This window comes from Aythya marila, assembly GCF_965140915.1.
Source record: "Aythya marila genome assembly, chromosome: 16".
NCBI classification, from domain to species: Eukaryota; Metazoa; Chordata; class Aves; order Anseriformes; family Anatidae; genus Aythya; species Aythya marila.
The window spans coordinates 13,178,978-13,195,281 of NC_139057.1; the positions used below are offsets into that span (position 1 = coordinate 13,178,978).

General features: G+C 60.3%; 1 protein-coding gene across 2 annotated transcripts; it reads right to left on the bottom strand.

The window, feature by feature from the left end:
* Window positions 1-3,520: 3,520 nt before the first annotated feature.
* On the bottom strand, window positions 3,521-13,895 carry SNTA1 (syntrophin alpha 1). Of its 2 annotated transcripts, XM_082772999.1 has the most exons (8): window positions 13,528-13,877; window positions 11,267-11,452; window positions 6,226-6,415; window positions 5,927-6,134; window positions 5,715-5,845; window positions 4,769-4,965; window positions 4,502-4,689; window positions 3,522-4,358 (listed from the first exon to the last, which is right to left on the bottom strand). In XM_082772999.1, exons 1-8 carry the CDS (start codon window positions 13,787-13,789, stop codon window positions 4,266-4,268), a joined length of 1,455 nt encoding a protein of 484 aa, XP_082629125.1. In that variant the 5' UTR covers window positions 13,790-13,877; the 3' UTR covers window positions 3,522-4,265. The 2 variants fall into 2 exon arrangements, with proteins under 2 accessions (XP_082629124.1, XP_082629125.1); XM_082772998.1 differs by having other exon boundaries at window positions 3,521-4,358; window positions 5,715-6,134; window positions 13,528-13,895.
* Window positions 13,896-16,304: the final 2,409 nt, after the last annotated feature.

Genomic DNA, 16,304 nt, shown 5'->3' on the forward strand with positions numbered 1-16,304 from the left:
TTGGCTTTTTGATGATTCTTTTTCCCCCGTGCTTTTAATGCCAGCATCCATACCAGCTGCTTCATTCTGGGGCAAGGAGGAGGACGGAGGTGTCACTGCTGGGCTTTCTTCCTCTCATCTCATCACGACGGGATGGGACCAGGCCCGTTTCTACCAGCATGGTGTCAGCACACTGTGATGTACCTCTCACGTGGAGAGGGCAAAGGGCTGTTCACACCTCGCTCAAGCCAGGCAATGTTGTATTGCACCATGTTGCCACAGAGAGGTCACACAGTGGGCCAGGAGGGGACACCAGCACCCCAAGAGACAGGCACAGCGTGGGCACGCAGAGAAAACAAAGATTTTCCGTAAGGAATGAAAGGAAGAGGAAAGCCTGAGGAAGTGGCAGCGCAGTGGGCACAACACAAAGCAGGAATGACGTGGTGCTGAGCTGAGGCCCCTGCAGGTCCAGGGCCATATCCCCCACCCATGTCCTCAGGTCACCAGCAGAAATTAACAGCAGAGCAGCAACTGAAGGCTGCGTGGACATCGTGCAGGCAGCACCCTTATTCCTCCGAGCAAAATACTTCTGCGTGCAGCCACGACAGGAGATGCTGCTGGATGCCAAGTGGCTGCACAAACAGATGCTGCTCTTCGTCCTCCTGCGAAGTCCTCAGGTGACAGCCCGCGGCAGCAGCACGCTGTTGGCACTATGGAAAAGCTGCACACCGAGCAATGCTGGGCTGATGTGGCAGCAAGGAGCAGTTTGGATGTCCCACGTCCTGGCCTCAGCATCCTCAGAGAGCCCCGTTCCACCCAGCGATGGGCCGCGGAGCCCAGCCCTGCCCAGGGGGGCACGGAGCAGGAGCACCCGGGGGCACCCATGCGCATGCCCCGTGCTCGGTTTTCAGGCAAGGATGCAGCCGAGGCTGACCAAGAGAAAACATCCTCATTACCAACCTGGCTCCTTAACATTTAATGTAACTTCCCCGCTGGGGAGGATCACCCGCGCTCACATCCATCAAATGCCAAATCCAGTTTCTCCGCGCCCAGCATAGGCACTGGCTCCGGGATCGCCAGCTCCGGCTGAATATTGACTTTTTAATGACAAGTGCTCCAGTACAAATACCAAGCAGTGCGATGCAGGCCCTGGCAGACAGCTGATGGGGGCCAGCGCGTGTGTTATTCGGCAAATGAATTATTTGATTCCCGTTCCCTGCAGCATGCTGTCTGTACGGAAATTTTCATTTGGCCTCTCTAACGTGAGAACCAATTGTAAATGTCAGCGCTAAACGCTCAGATTTAAGTGTTAGGTTGTCTTGTTTGATTACGGCGCTAAAAGGTCAGAGCTGACTAATGAAAAGTACAGGGGGGAGCGGGAAGGAAGCCGGGAACCTCCTTCCTTCCCATTTGCCATCCGTTTCCCCAGCACTCACAGCGCCTTCAAAATCCCCTTTACCTGAGCTCCTCAAGTCCTGGTGGCCAGACGAAGCCTCAGCTGCACCAAGCCGACTTAGCTTCACAAATCTGCTTTTTATCTCAGCCCTTTAAGAGCAGCTCCACACGCGGAGTTCACTGCATTTAGTTTAAAGCCGCTTTCAAAAATATTAGTTCTCGTGCCGTGAAAGCACCTGGAAGAACAAAACCCTTGTGAGCTGTTGTTCCTCCCTGGGGAATACAAACCATGGCATCCGCAGGGAGGTGACATGCCCACACATCTGAAGATCCCTGGACATTTCCATCAAGCCCGCAGAGCAGGGAGCTGTCACCTGAGTAACTCGGTCAGGCTGCTGGCACCATAACGTGCCATGAGCGTGCCAAGAGCAACCAAACCAGAGCTTGGCCAAGCTCACCATAAGGACTGACAGTGCAGGATCCAAGAAGGTGAAAATTAGGATTTTTTTTAGGAAATAGATGCTTTAGGCAGTCAGGAAGAGCTGGGGGGGGATTCTTGGCTGATGCTATGTGGGAAGCTGCAGTATGAGCAGGATGAGGAGCTCCAGCAGATGTGGGATTTCCCTTTTTTTTCTAGCCTTGGCTCAGCTGGAAGCCAAATTGCCAGCCCCATGCACCAGAGGAGCAGCCATGGCGCTAAAACACAGAGTTCCCCCTGGCCTCCAGCCCTCTGTCCCTGATGTGATACTCCTGGCCATGAGCACGGGGCTGGCCTCACCCCAACCCTAAGCACCTCGGGTACCCAGGCTCGGAGTGACTCACGGGATCCAGCCTCCAGGGGCAGACACAGGGAGACCCCACCAAAAAATACCCGGGGGGAAAAACTCACCGCTCCATCACCAGCACCGAATGTGAAAAAAATCCAAGAAAATCAAGCTCCATCTCCAAACTGAACCATTTTTTCCACTGCCCAGCGATGGAGCAGGATGGCAGTTTGTAGGCTATGAGATTAATAGGAGATCTGCTTGGGACTGGGAGTGATTCCCTCTTTTATTGGAATGAACCCCAAAGAGTAATGGCTGTAGGGCAGGAAGAGGAAGGTAAATTGCAGTAATAACATTTTTCCTTGTGCAGACATGCTTTTCATCATAGAAAAATACACGATCTGTTTCTAAATTACTTGTTGTATTGATTTAGCAGTTAGTAACATGTTGGATTTTTTTTTCCTTTTTTTTTTTTTTTCCCTGCAAATCCATTTTGCAAGACCTCCTGGAAATCTGACAGTGGTGTGCAGCAAGAAGCTGGGTTTGATCACTGTGGACAGCGAGTGCCAGCAGCCACAGGGCTCCTGCAAGGGCACCAAGGGGGCTCCCTCCTCTCCTGCCCCCCATCCCACCAAGACAGAGCAGCACAGTGCTTGCGTGCCCCATCAGACCTTTTTTTCACACCACATAGATGTTCCTCTGCTTTCTTCCTGCTCAGATCTCATGCACCTCACTTCCTTGGAAGTTTTGCACTTTGACTGCTTTCCCTCACCCTTTTTTTTTTTTTTTTTCTTCAGCTTATTTTTTCCCATGCATCCCAAAGGCTGCAACAGCATCGGGGTCCCCTTTGCAAGGGACCAGCTCATCTTCGTTAGGGAAATCATTAACTTCCGTGGCTCCCCTCGAAGCAGACACCCTGCAATCTCACCTGCCAGTGCTGCCCAGCTCAATAAGCACTCAAGGAGCAGCACTGCCCCCCACAGATGTGGGGATTTCATTTCTCCAAGACCAGCAACACCACTGATGCACCCCACTACCCTGAGCCACGCCACATTAGCACAGAATAACAGAATGCATGAGCTATCATTAGAAAAAAAAAGGATATTTGCTGCTGATTAGTTGCTAATATTCAGTGTGAGTGTTAGCAGCTCTGCTAGGAGACCCCGGTCTCCCCCACACACACAGACAGGGCCAGGACAAAAGAAAAAGGCTAACACAGAATTTATCACTTCGGAGTGATGTGAGCGTGGCCCTTTCCTGTCCCCATGTGCAGATGCTGCCTGCACTGAGACCCCTTAGAAACTCATCAGGCAGTACCCACGGATTTTCCACTTCAAGCAAAACCAGGAGACCCTCGGCTCCTGCTGGGTGTGAGCTGCAATGTTTATTTGACCGAAAACAGAAAGAAAAAAAAAAAAAAAAAAAAAAAAAAGAAAGAGGCATTTTCACGCAGGATTTTTTTGGTTCATAAAACAAGTTGTTTCCCACCAGCCACCTGATGTCCTTCCCCCCCAAACCAAGAAATAAAAAGATGCAGGAGTTGGCAAAGTAACACGAACCGTGTGACCATCCCAAAGAGAAGTGGTTCCTATAGCACGCAGCGATACTGAAAAATTTGGCAAATAAGAGCTGATCTGCAGTTCCCATCTATCCAGCAACACGGAGCTGACCCCGGGCTGCAGCCCCTTGCCGAGACGCATGCCCGGGGGATGGACAGACACATGTCCTCGCGCTGGAGAACCTGGGGGTTTCTCCCGGGGTTCAAAGCGGGTGGATGAGAGCTGCCCCATCGGCACTTGTAACGGGGGCGATATAAATATAAAACATCCATACAAACGGGTTCATTGTACAGAAAATATCATCTCACAAGGCACTCGGGTGACTGTGCGGCTCCCACGGGGGCTCCTCCAGCCGAGCATCTTGGTGGGAGCAGGGAGGGGAAGGGGGCACCGCAGGAGTCCTGGTGCTGCCATCCCAGAGGGACGTCACCCCACTGCTGTCCCCAGCGCCCCGGGGGCGGGTAGCGGGACCCCTCGGGGACTTGTGTCCTGTCCGGATGGCTTCGGGCTGCACTTGGCCTGGAGGGAGGTGCATAGATGTGACGGGGGCTGGGGCCCCGCTCTGTCTTCACGCCAGCAGCCCCAGGCGGGTCACCTTGGCCGAGAGGAAGGAGTGGATGATGAAGACGATGGTTTTGGGGCAGGAGTGGAGGTCCAATTGCTGCAAGGAAGAAGCAGAGAGACATTTGCAATGGGAAGGGCTGTACAACAGACAGCGGGTGGGTGCCATGCACGGGGTGGGCACCCTGCTGCACCTCCCGGGTCGGAGGGAGCCAGGGCGAAGCGAGGGCGATGCCAACTCACGATCTCGCCCTCCGGGCCGCCAAAGTCCAAGTAGAGCATCTTGGTGCCGTCGTCAGAGGACATCTGCAGCTTCTCGAAGGGCTGCTGGAGCAGGATGGTCTTGCTGAGCCCCGGCTCCGTGGTGGAGATGGTGAAGCCCTTGTCGATGTGGATGGACAGGGTGCAGTCCTGCCCCTTCCAGGTGCAGGCTGGGGACAGGGACGGGCTCAGGGACGGGCGCAGAGCCCCCCGCCACCCCATATCCCCCCCGCGCGGGACCCCGCTGACCTGCGGACACCTCCTGGGCGAGCTCGGCGGCGCCGTGGGTGCCGTCCACCAGCAAGCGGGTCCAGAGCGCCAGGTCGCGGGGGCTCTCCAGGCTGAAGAGGTGGCTCTGCACCCCCAGCCGGGTGCCGGCTCGCAGGGCGAACGCCAGCTCGGCCTCGTCCAGCGCCGAGCCCTTGGCCGGGCCCGAGTGCACCAGCCTGCGGCACGGCGCGCTCAGCCCCCAGCAGGGCCGCCAGGGGGCGCCGCAGCCCCGCCGCTGGGCACGGCCATCTTGTGCCGCCCCCCCCACACCCCGGGCACTGCCACCGCCAGGCTGTGCCACGCACCCTGTCCCCACGGCCCCGACACCACCCCCAGGCGCTGCCACCACCTCCCAGGGTCCGCCACTAAGTCGTAGGGTGCCTGCCACTACCCACAGATCACTGCCACCACCCACTGGGCATTGCCACCACCCCTTGGGTACTGCCACTGTCCCCCAAGCTCTGTCACTGTCCCTGGGGCTCTGCCACTGTCCCCCAAGCCCCACAGCTACTGTAGGACACTGCCACCAACCATGCGGCCTTGCCAGCACCCCTGGGTGCCACCATTATCCCAGGACACCACCATTATCTTTGGCCACGACCACCAGCCCTGGGACACCACCACCACCATCACTGGGGACACTGCCACCATCCCTGGGGACACCAACCACCATCCCTGGGGACACCATCACCATCTTTGGCCACAACCGCCAGCCCAGGGACACCAACCACCAGCCCTGGGACCCCTCCACCATCCTTAGGGACACCAACCACCATCCCTGTGACACCACCACCATCCCTGGGGGCACTGCTACCATCCCTTGGGGCACCACCACCATCTTCAGCCAGAGTCACCATCCCTGGGGACACCAACCACCATCCCCATGGACACCACCACCACCCCGGGGACACCCGCAGGACCCTACCTGGTGGCAATGAGCGGGTAGCTGTGCACAGGCTTGCCCAGGGCATCGCGGCTCTGCGGCAGGCTGCCGTACAGGAGCAGCTCCTTCTCGGTGAGGACGGCCAGCAGGTTCCTGGTGCCGGCACCGGGGAGCTGTGAGGAGCCGGGGTGGGTCAGGGCTGGCCAGGGACCCCTCGGCAGCGGGTGGCAGGTGTGGGGGGGACACGGGGGTACCTGCTCGGTCAGCCAGCCCACGTGCCTGATGTCCCTGCTGCCCGCCGTGCCAGCACCCGCCAGCTGTGCCCGCAGCTCCTCCTTCACCCGCGGCAGCAGCGCGCCCGCCGCACCTTGGATGGCCCCGAGCCACGACTGCGCCGTGGCCTCGTCCTTTGCCCGCAGGAAGAGAGCCACGCGCCCGTCCGCCGAGCACACCTCGAGGTACCTGCAGGGACACGGCCCCGCTGGGTCTCCGCCGGCCCTCCGCGGGGCACCCCGAGCAGCGGCCGGCGCGGTGGTGGTGGCATCACCCTGACCTGTGCTCCGGGTCGGCGGGGAGGCACTTGCGGGACACGTAGCACATCTTCAGCGGGACGGTCCGGCTCTCGCGGGGTGGCAGGACGGGGGACGACCGCTTCTGCTGGCCAGAGGGAGAGGGGTCCCAGCTGACCGTCGCCCCCGCCGCCGAGTTCTTGAAATAGGGCGAGATCTCCTTCATGTACTTCACTGGAAGAGAGAGGACCCCCAGTGAGAGCATGGCGTGGCGGCCACATCCTGCCCACCAGCACCCACCCACACTGCCAAAACCCCTCGTTTCTCCTCCATCATTTCCCCCCTCCTCCTGGAGCTAACACCCATGGGTGCTGCTCTGTCTACAGTCACCCCACACCAGTGCATGGGGCATGCTGCCAACTGCTCTGGTGAGCTGAGCTGGGCTGAAAAAAAAGCCTTTTTTAAACGTGGCTCAGGTCACAGATCCAATTCCAACCTGGACCCTGTTGGCCGGGGCAGCACATGGAGGCGCAGGGCGGGGAACGGGCAGGAAGCCCAGGCCAAAATTACACAGTCCAAATTGTGCTGGTACAGCCGGTCCCGCAGCCAAGTGGGAACAAAGCAGTAATAGCTCTCAAATACCATGGCTTGGACCCAGGAAAAGCCTCGAACTGCGTGTGCACAGCTCACATAACCCTGAGTGGTGAGTTAGAAACCAGGGACGAGAAATCATCTTTAAGTGCCTGGCGACTCGGAGTCAAACATCAGAGCCGCTGTACCGCAGCCTGGCTCCGGAGGTTTAGGAGAGAGGGAGATGAAAGTTACAGCAAATTGATGGGGCCCCACAGGCACTGCTGGAAAACTGGGTCAGAGGCTCCCAAGGCTGATCCAAAGCATGGGCAGAAATCCTTTGGTTGGGCAGGGGGATGCCCTGAGTGCTGTGGGGCTGGCTGATGGCTCTGGGGAAGGGCTTTCCTTGGGTGGCCCTTGGGAAAGGACCAGGGGACAGACACGTGCCTGCTGCCACGTCCCAGACCGTCACAGCTGGTTTCACCCCAGGCCTTGCAGCTGACTGTCAGAGGTAGCACACTGGTGGACCAGCTCCATTGCAGCAGCAAAGCCAGAGCGAGCGCTCCTAAACCTCAAAATCCCCAAATCCGGCATGCGAGCTGCAGTGGGGTCACCACGGGGAGAGGCAAAGCCCCAGGGCACGAGGGGACACACCCCACAGGGGGACACAGCCCCATCGCCTCGTCTCACCCCGCTGGCAGTGCTGAGCCGCCTCTATAAAGGGCTGCGACGCCGCTGCCGCACGTGGGTCGGTCACCCCGTGGCAGCCCCGTGCCTCCCGGTATAAATAGCCGCCGCGCTCCCACAGGCATGCGAGCTGCGCTGGAGGCTGCCCTGGGCCAGCAGTCTTGGCACAGACTCGTCATTATTCGGGCACTTGGGAGCTAATTGGATTTCACAGAGACCAGCGTTCATCCACGGGCACCGGCGCGCGCAGTGATAGCGCTTCGGGGCACGGGGACACGCTGCCCGCTCTGCCCCCACCCCAAGCCCTCCCTTCCTGACGCCACCCCCGGGAATTCCTTCCAGCATTCCCGCAGCACCTGTCCTGCGTGTCACCTCCAGCCAGGCAGGGACGTCACCGGCATCAGCTGTGCCGTGGCTGGAACACATCCCGATGGCCTCGGCTCAGGGCAGGAGGAAGGGGCACGGGGAAGCAGGCAGTGGGCGACGCTGCCGAACTCCAGGAGAAATTCCACTGAGCCGGGACAGGGCGCAGGGGTCCTGCCCCGGGGGTGCCCTGGGTGGGTTGTGCCAGAGACCCCCCAGCCCAGCACACGCACTGCAGAGCCCATAACACGGGCACGTGGCCACCGTGCCCATGTGAAACGTGACCTCAGGCCAGCTGGCTCTGTCCCTGCCCCGAGGACAGTCTACAAAGCTGGTCAGGGGACACTGGTGCACCCCAAAAAATTCAGGGCAGGACCCTGAGATCCTAGCACCCACCCAAAGGCATTCGGAACAGCCCCATCCACGTGCTGTGCTGCAAGGTGGACATCACAGCACGAATGTATGGCGAAGATGCTCACGGCTATGCTGCTGGCCAGGGCCTCACTGTTTGTCCCCGAGAGGCGAGAGCGTTCCAGCAGCACCTGCACAGCATCGCAAGCCAAAGCGCTCCGGCTGCAGGAGCGGCCATCACATCTGGAAGGCTTCCAGAGAGGTCCTGGAGACCCAGCTCCAGCCCTTATGAGGTCCTAAGCCCAGCTCCAGTGGGCCCCTCTCTGCCTCGGAGCAACACCGGGACCGACGGCATGAAACTAGCAGATGAAATCACAAGGCAGAGGTGGCCAGGCTCCCACACTCTGCCAGGGGCAGGGGAGGGGAGGTGAAGGTAGGACAGGGACCCTCACCACCTCCGCATCATCCCAAGGTGGCTCCGAAGTCTCCTGCTGTGGTTCATCGCCGTGGTTAAGCCACGTGAGCACGTGCGGCACTCCCTAGGGCACAGCCCAGCCGCAGCTTCTCAGAGGGGGGTTTTGCTCCTGCGGGTTCAATCCTGCACAGCTCCGGCAGGCACAAAGCCAGGATGCTTGGCCCCAACGCTCCGTGGGCACCTGATTTCTGCTCCACTGCACAAATACGGGTCACTGCCATCCCAAAACCTCCAGCCACTTTGGTCCTGTGGTTATTTCTCCAGGTCCAGCTGAATGTTGCGGCTATTTAACACCTCATACCATGCACATCTCCACCCTCTGCAACCACTGCAGCCCGATCCGGGCACCCACCAGTTATTTTTTTCTGAATTTCAACCTTCCATGCTATCCCTCGGCCAAACAAGTCCTGGAGAACTGCTTTGTACCCAGGGATACAAATGCCAAAAAATAAAAAATAAATAAAAATCTAACAAGAGGAAAAATAAGGTCAGGCAGAGCGCCTCTCCCCGAAATAACAGTGTGATATAAATACAAACTCCTCCTGCAAGTATGAAGATGGCAGCTTGGCACACGCAGAGGCCTCCTGGCAGGGCACGCCGGGAGGTTTCCGCACGCCATCGCGCCCGGCCAGGACTGGCACTGCCACGCGGGGCCGGATCCAGCACGTGGGGCACTTCTGGCGCTGGGACTGAGGCGTTTCAATGCTCAGGCCGTTTTGGGGTTCCACCTGAATTCACCACCCCGATCAGTGACCACGCGAGGAGTGTGCAAACTCTGCCGGTGCTGCCGCGTGCGGTTGCTCTCCTAATTAGAGCGAGATGAGAGCTTCGTTTCCTTCTGGTACATCTCCTGGGAACCGCCCTTAAAGCTCCAGGTCTGAGAACAAGCGTGGCTGGGAGGAGCAAGGTGGTGTAAACACGTGCTGGCTGTGCTGAATGACTCCTTTTTCGTATTTCTGGCAAACGTAAGGGAAGGCTGAGCTAAATGAAGAGTTGGGGAGCACCCAGGGGCTGCGGGGACCCCGCGCTGCTGCTTGCCCTTGTCCCCGGCCGTCCCAGCAGAGGTGTCACCAACCCTCTGTGCCAGGCTGGGGCACACGGGGGACATTTCTGGAGCTAACTGAAACAGCACGGGGCTGGCCTGGAGATGTCTGCAGGGCCAGGGGACAACAGGGGACAGCCAGCCCTGCACAGAGCCAAGGCACAGGGTTCTGCGAGGGAGAGAAGTCGGCACCAGAAGGCACCTGCTGGACGCTAAGGTCGTCGTGCTGCTTTTCACCAAGCCTTGGAGTAAACCCAAGGACAAGAAAGGAGCCGGGGAGTCCCCTGTCACCACCCCTCTGGCTCCGGAGCAGCGCTCTGCCCCCAGGCCCAGCTGCATTCAAAAAGGAGCGGAGATGGAGATGCCGTGTGTGCATGCAATGAGCAGCTGCCCACAGCACCCCGAGCAGCACCGTGCCACAGATCAACGGCATCGATCCAAACCAACCAAAACCATCACGGCAGGAGCCAGCCCAGCTCTCCTCCTGGAGCAGAAGTGTGCCTGCTGGGAGCTTTCGTTTCGGAGGAAGCCCGGCTTCTGCAGAAATGTAGGTGCGTCCCGGCAGGGCGACCGGGAAGCACCCACCCGGCTCCCCAGGAGGAGGAGGAGGAGGTTGGTCCAGGAGAGGAGTTATTCTCTCGAGAAAGGGCAGCCCATCTCCACCTCCCGCAGAACCTCCAGCAGAAAGGAAGCCCATGCCAAAGTAAAGGATGAAAAGAAAATAACAGAGAGAGGGTGGTCTGAGTGCAGCGGCCACGGGGAGGAATTTCAGAGACTTCCAGAGAAAGAGGCTCTTGTATTTCTCTTTGGTCAGAAAAAAAAAAATAACCCCCTATCTGCTCCCAGCAGCTGTGCAGAGCAGCACATTCCTCAGGCTGAAGCGTGGTTCTGCGGCTCCCAGGAGAGGAGGAACCCACAGCAGAAAAGGGCTGAGCGAAGCGAAAACTGAAAATCTGGAGATGACACAATCTGGGGAAGGAGCAGGAAAGAAAGCGCCGCGGAGGTTGCTCACAGCAGAAGACACAGAGCTCTTCTTTGTCCAGGCACAGCCCACAGCGCTGCCCCCAGCCGAAAACCTCCCTGTGGGACCTGCAGCCCTAAAACCGCCCAAGAAAGTGTCTTGGGCACCGAGACCACCTGGGGCAGCCCGCAGAGCCACGCGGCCCCACTCCGGCCAAAGCTGTGGATTTAAATGGAAGCCAGGGGAAGAACACGGAGCTGAACACTGGCCCTGGCACTGAGGACCTCGGGGTGCAGCAGTACGACAGAAATGTCACCTGCCCCATAGACCTGCCCCAAATCTCCCGTTGCAGCCTGCCCATGGTCCCTGCAGCTGGGACACAGCCACCAGCACCCAGCGCATCCCTCTGGCTCCCCGGATGAGCAGATAAGCCACTCTGCATATATTGTTTTCCATTTAAAGGAGCATGCAAATGGCTATGCAGATGCTGTGCCACCCCCGGGCTCCCTGCTCAGCTCCAGCACACCCTGGAGCGTCGCGGGGTGGGCACCCAGCACGTGGCTGTGCAGGAGCTCTGCAGAGACGGGCATCGGCAGCCCAGAAACAGGAGCTCCCCGGTGCTGCCTCGGCCCCTACCTTCCAGGACGACCTCCTTGCCCGTCTTCTTCAGCGCCTGCACCGCCTCGTCGTGCGTCGCCTCGGACAGGTCGGTGCCGTTCACGGACAGGATGGCATCTCCCACGTACAGCGCCTCGGTCTGATCCGCCGCCAGCCCCTTGAATATCTTGGATATCAAGATGGGCATTTTATTCTCTCGGCCACCTTCGAACAGAAGGGAAACCAAGCGGTTACGGACGTGCAGAGGGGGGTGCCCGGGTTCCAGCCAGCCCTGCAGCGACCACGCTGCCCTCCGCATCTCTCCCTGGCAGCACCCAGCATACCGTGAGGCTTCACGGCAGCTGAAGATAATTGCTCCCACAAAACCTCCGAATGCTTGCAGATTTCCTTGTGGAGCAAACACATACCTTGGCTGTCTCCCCATCAATTTTGGCAGGGAAACACGTCATTATTTGCACTATTAATTGTGTGTGCTGAGCAACCATCCCTGCTCTGAGGACTTCACGATCTAAATGGATCAGCTTGGAGAGGCAAAAGAGCCAGGGAGAAGCGACCCGACCTGGGTATTTGCTCCCCTCTGCCCAGTGGCTCTATTTACCTGCTGCTTTCCATTCTGCAGCCTAAAAGGATGCTATTCAAGCCTCCTGGCAGCTCAAGGAGATCAATTTGCACATTAACTTTTGAACCGGCGGGGAGATGCGAGCAGCCTGCAGGCGCGGGAGCAGCAGCTACAGCAGCAGGGCGGCAAGCAGGGACAGCAGTGCCCGACGTGCCCTGCGCCCCCCAGGACAGCCTGTCCCCAGGAGCCCCCCCGGGAGGATCCCTGGTCCCAGGGGGAGAGCCCAGCGGTGCGTTACCACCCCGGGGCTGCTCCCGGCCCTGCCGCAGGCATTTCCTCGCTCAGATTTCTGCCAAGCCGCTCGAGGAGCAGAGGGCTCCGGTTATCAGCTGTCAGAGGCCCCCGTGGGGGTGCCCCGAGCTGCTGAGCCCCCCCCTCTCAGCAGCCCGGGCTGCGTGCACGGAGGGGGAGCTGCTGCCAGGAGCATCCGTGGTGGCTCCAGCAGGACAGCACCCTGACCCCAAAACACCAGAAACTTGAGCAAAAAAAAGCTTAGGCTGGCTGGGGACCCAGCCACAACGCCAGGGCCAGAAGGGTTTGGTTCAGGTTCTGCCCCTCACCCTGCCCCATTCCACCCCTGGGCCACGGAGAGGAGCAGCAGGAGCTGGTTGGCACGAGGGGGACCAGGCTGCCGGAGCCCCTCAGCTCCCTTCCCCGTCAGCCCCTCCACAACCCCTCAGGGCTGCGGTAAGAAAGCAAGGTTAAACTGCAAGAAGGGGGCTGCTTGTTACTAGGAATAGGAAAGCATCCGTGTGTCCCCCCCAGTTAAGGCAGAGCCTGGGCTGCCCGAGCGGCCGTCACGCTTTGCAGCTCCCAGTTTGGATTACGGCTCCTTGGTTTCCACATACGTCACTGCAAAAATAAAGTTTTAGCTGAACCAAGTAACGTTTCTCCTTTCCTGGGAGAGCCTCGGAGCCAGCGGCGGCTTGGCTGCCAAGGGGTTGTTGCAAAGGGGGTTTTTCGCTTCCCAAAAGGGCTGGCAAGCTCCGGCATCCCAAAAAGCAGCCCGCAGCACTGGGTTTTGACCCAGTCCCCGCACAGGGACACCCACGGCACAAAACCTCCCTGCGGCGCCCGCTTACGGAGCGAGCTGGAGGCTCTGGGGAGGGGAAGCCACGTCAGGAGGCGAGAGCCACGCTGCCACCGTCCCCGGGCCCCCCAGCACGCAGCCCCAGCACCCCCTTTGGCCATGCACGGTGGCAGCCCCCCGCACTGAGCTCCCCCTGCACAGAGTTTCCAACAGAGCTCAGAGCCCCGTGAAAGCCAGACGGGGCCAGAGGAGCCACCCTCGCCCTGAGACATTTCCAGCCCCAAGTTCGGGCTGAGCCAGCCGGGTGCAGGGCGGGCAGCGGCTCAAAGGCGCTCGGACACGGGGACACGGGGACGTGGGGACACGCCGGAGACGAGGACGCACGGGCAGAGCGCTCCGCCCGGCTGCACCAGGGGCAGCTTTTGTGCCCGTCCCACCTGCTCCCGCAGCCCCCGTCCCCGTGTCCCCGCGTCCCCCGCCCCTCCCCGGCAGCCCCCTGCCCTTCCCCACCTCCCCAGCGGCTGCGCTCGGACGCTGCCCGACCCCCCCCTTTTTTCTCCCCGTTCCCGCGGACCCCTCACCCCTCACCCTCGCCGCTCGGAGCACGGCACCGTCCCCCCCCCCCCTCACCTTTAATGCTGATGCCGAGCCCCCCCACGTCCTGCTTGACGACGTGCACCGTGCGCCTGATGTTGGCGAGCGCCTCGGGCACGCCGGAGCCCCCTTCGCCGCCGTTCAGCTGCGCCGCCGGAGCTTCCCCGGCCCCGGGGCCGTCGGCGGGGCTCACCCCCAAATTGTCCTCGGCCAGGGTGAGGAGGACACGGAGCCAGCGCCCTCCGGGGCCGCGGAGCTCCAGCAGCCCGCTGCGCGGGGCGCGCCTGCCCGCCGCCATCTTCCGCGCCCGCTCCGCGCCCCCCCGCGCACCGCCCCCGGCCCGCCCCGGCGGGGGGCAGCGCCTCCCGGCCTCTGCGGGGCTTGGGCTTTTGATTTTTTATTTTTTTTTGGGGTGTGGGACGGTTCCGCACCGCCCGCCGGGCCGCCCCGCGAAGGGCCGGGGAGGGTTCTCGGGGGGTCGTCGGGGTGCGGGGTCCGCGCCCCCCGCCCCGCTGCGCGTCTCAGGACCCAAAGGAGCCGGGAGCGGCCCCGGGGTTTTCTCCCAGGCTGCTCCCTGCAGGGCCCGGGGGTGGGCGCCCCCCGGCAGCCCCGCGCTGCTGTCGGGCAGGGGAGGCAGGGAGGGGGTGCTCGGGGTGTCCCCTGCCTGCCCCGTGCTGGTCCCGCTTCTGGAGCACAGCGACGGCGCTGGGTTGCCCTTGGCACGTCTGCATTGCTCGCTGCAACCGAGTGGCAGCAATTAGGAAGGAAAAAATACCCCTTGGCGCAACCCCCTTCCGTGCCCCTCGGGCTTTGGGCAGCTCCAGAGGCCTCCAGGATTGGGGCTACCGAGGTCGCTGAGCTCCAGCCTGTGCAAAACGCCAAGATTTAGAAGGATTTCATGGCAGCCACCTGGAACGGGCACACGGCGAGGGGCTGCAGGGACGGGGGGGGGCAGCCCTTCCCCAACCACGCACCGAGGAGGAAAAACGCCCCCCCTACCCCGCTGCCTCCCCAGCAGCTGTGGGATTTCGTGAGGCTGCACCCAAGGGAACCCTGGAGGTTTGGTCCTTACGAAACAGACAGTTCAAATATTCCACATTTCTTTTCAATAAAAAACTGTCGGAGTTTGGTTTAAGTGGCTTCCCGGCTTTGCCTGGCGGTGCTGCTCGTGGTAGGCATACCCCTCCGTGTCACTTCTGCACCCATCCGGGGGTGACCATCCCATCCCCCACGTGCACCCTGGGGCTCCGAGCTCACTCCTCTTACAGCAGGGGGAATTTTGTCCTCCCAAGGACTGGTTTTCCCCATGCCACCCGCTCCCAAGGCGCTTGCCGTATTTGCCAGCCCGCAAATCAGCTTTGCCTGGATTTTTTTTCCCTTCCCTTGTTGTTTCCAGCGTAGGTGATTGTTTAAGGCCCCGTTCCTGTTGGAAGTGCTGGTGGAAACCGGGAACACTGCTTTAGTGCTGCAGAACGGCCCCGTCTGAGCTGCTGGCTTGGCTTGCTCAGCCCTGGCAGCACGGATACAACACCCGTGCGTGGATGAAGGGAGCAATGCAGAGCACAGCGATTCCGCGTAAAGGGAGAAACCTCCTCTCGCCCCATCCTGCTGGCATGCTGAAAGCAGCTGGGGCCCCAGGGCCCGCCTGGGGATGAGTTCACCTCCCCGCAGCTGCAGCCTCGTCCCAACCCACGGCATCATTTATTTCCCCCGAGTCACCCAGCGTGGGCTTTGTCAGCGCGAGCACGTGGAGAGCAGGGCAGAGCGGGGTGCGGGATGCCACAAATCACCCTCCTGTGTCCTGCAGACACGGCAGAGCTGTTGGCCCAGCCGTGCTCGGGGACAGGCACCACTGTCACCACAGGAAGCCTGTGTCACTGACACAGTGGTCACACAGCTGCGGGACCCCTCTCCCCTCTCTTTTTCAGCAGCTTTGTAGTCCTTCAGCAATTGCACCAGTTACTTACGTGGGATGGTGACCCAAGGCGAGGTGTCAGCAAACTGGGAGGACAGGCCTGCGGGACGTTTTGGGGGTCCTGGTGTCCCCAGAGCAGAGGGGCTGCTGTTTTAGGGACCTTCCTGGAGGCTTGGTCCCCCAGGCATGCCCTCACCCCGCGTGTTCTCAGGGTCCTTCATTTCTCAGGGCCCCCCGCGTCCCAGCACAGGGGATGCTCCTGCTGCAAGGCGCTGTGAGCACAACTCACACGGGAGAGGTGGGTGAAGGACGACAGCTCTGGCTGGGCACGAGAGGTGGCTTCCCAAGACTTTTCCAAATGGATTTTCCAAGCCAGCTGGGCCAGATTTGCAAAACCCCCAGGTTACAGTGTGGAGGGTGCGGACCCCTGCCCCGCCATGGGGTCCCCATGCCCGTGGGGCTGGTGCCACTTTTGCTGCTGGTTTTCATTGCACGCCGGAGCCTGTCCTGGCATTTTCTCTGCAGAATCTCCCCGCTCCCCTGGACTCGGTGGTTAAGCAGCTATTATTAGCCTCATTTCTTGGCACAGACGGGAGCTGTGTCAAAGCCCACCGGCCTATTTATAGAGCGCCGTTAGTTGCATTAGTTAAATTAATCACTTGTGAAACAAACGAAAATCTCGCGCTCAGGGTCTGGAGCCATGTTCCCAAGCCAGATAACGACACCTCCGGCTGCCCACGGTGCTCGGGCAGCACACGGGGCAGCTGGTCCTGCTCTGCCCAAGCGAATCCGCAGGAACCAATGGCTGAAAACCCACTGGCAGGGACAGAAAGTGAAATAAAAGAGATTCAGATGTGCAATATGTACTTAACTGAGTGATTCATCCTTTGGTATACAG

Bases quoted from the DNA above. Each gene is read 5' to 3' on its own strand.
- SNTA1 (XM_082772998.1), bottom strand. From the start codon at position 13,789: ATGGCGGCGGGCAGGCGCGCCCCGCGCAGCGGGCTGCTGGAGCTCCGC. The intron at 6,135-6,225 runs GTCAGGGTGATG...GTGTCCCTGCAG, and splicing joins CCCGCCGACCCGGAGCACAG to GTACCTCGAGGTGTGCTCGG. The intron at 4,359-4,501 runs GTGAGTTGGCAT...TCTTCCTTGCAG, and splicing joins GCGGCCCGGAGGGCGAGATC to CAATTGGACCTCCACTCCTG.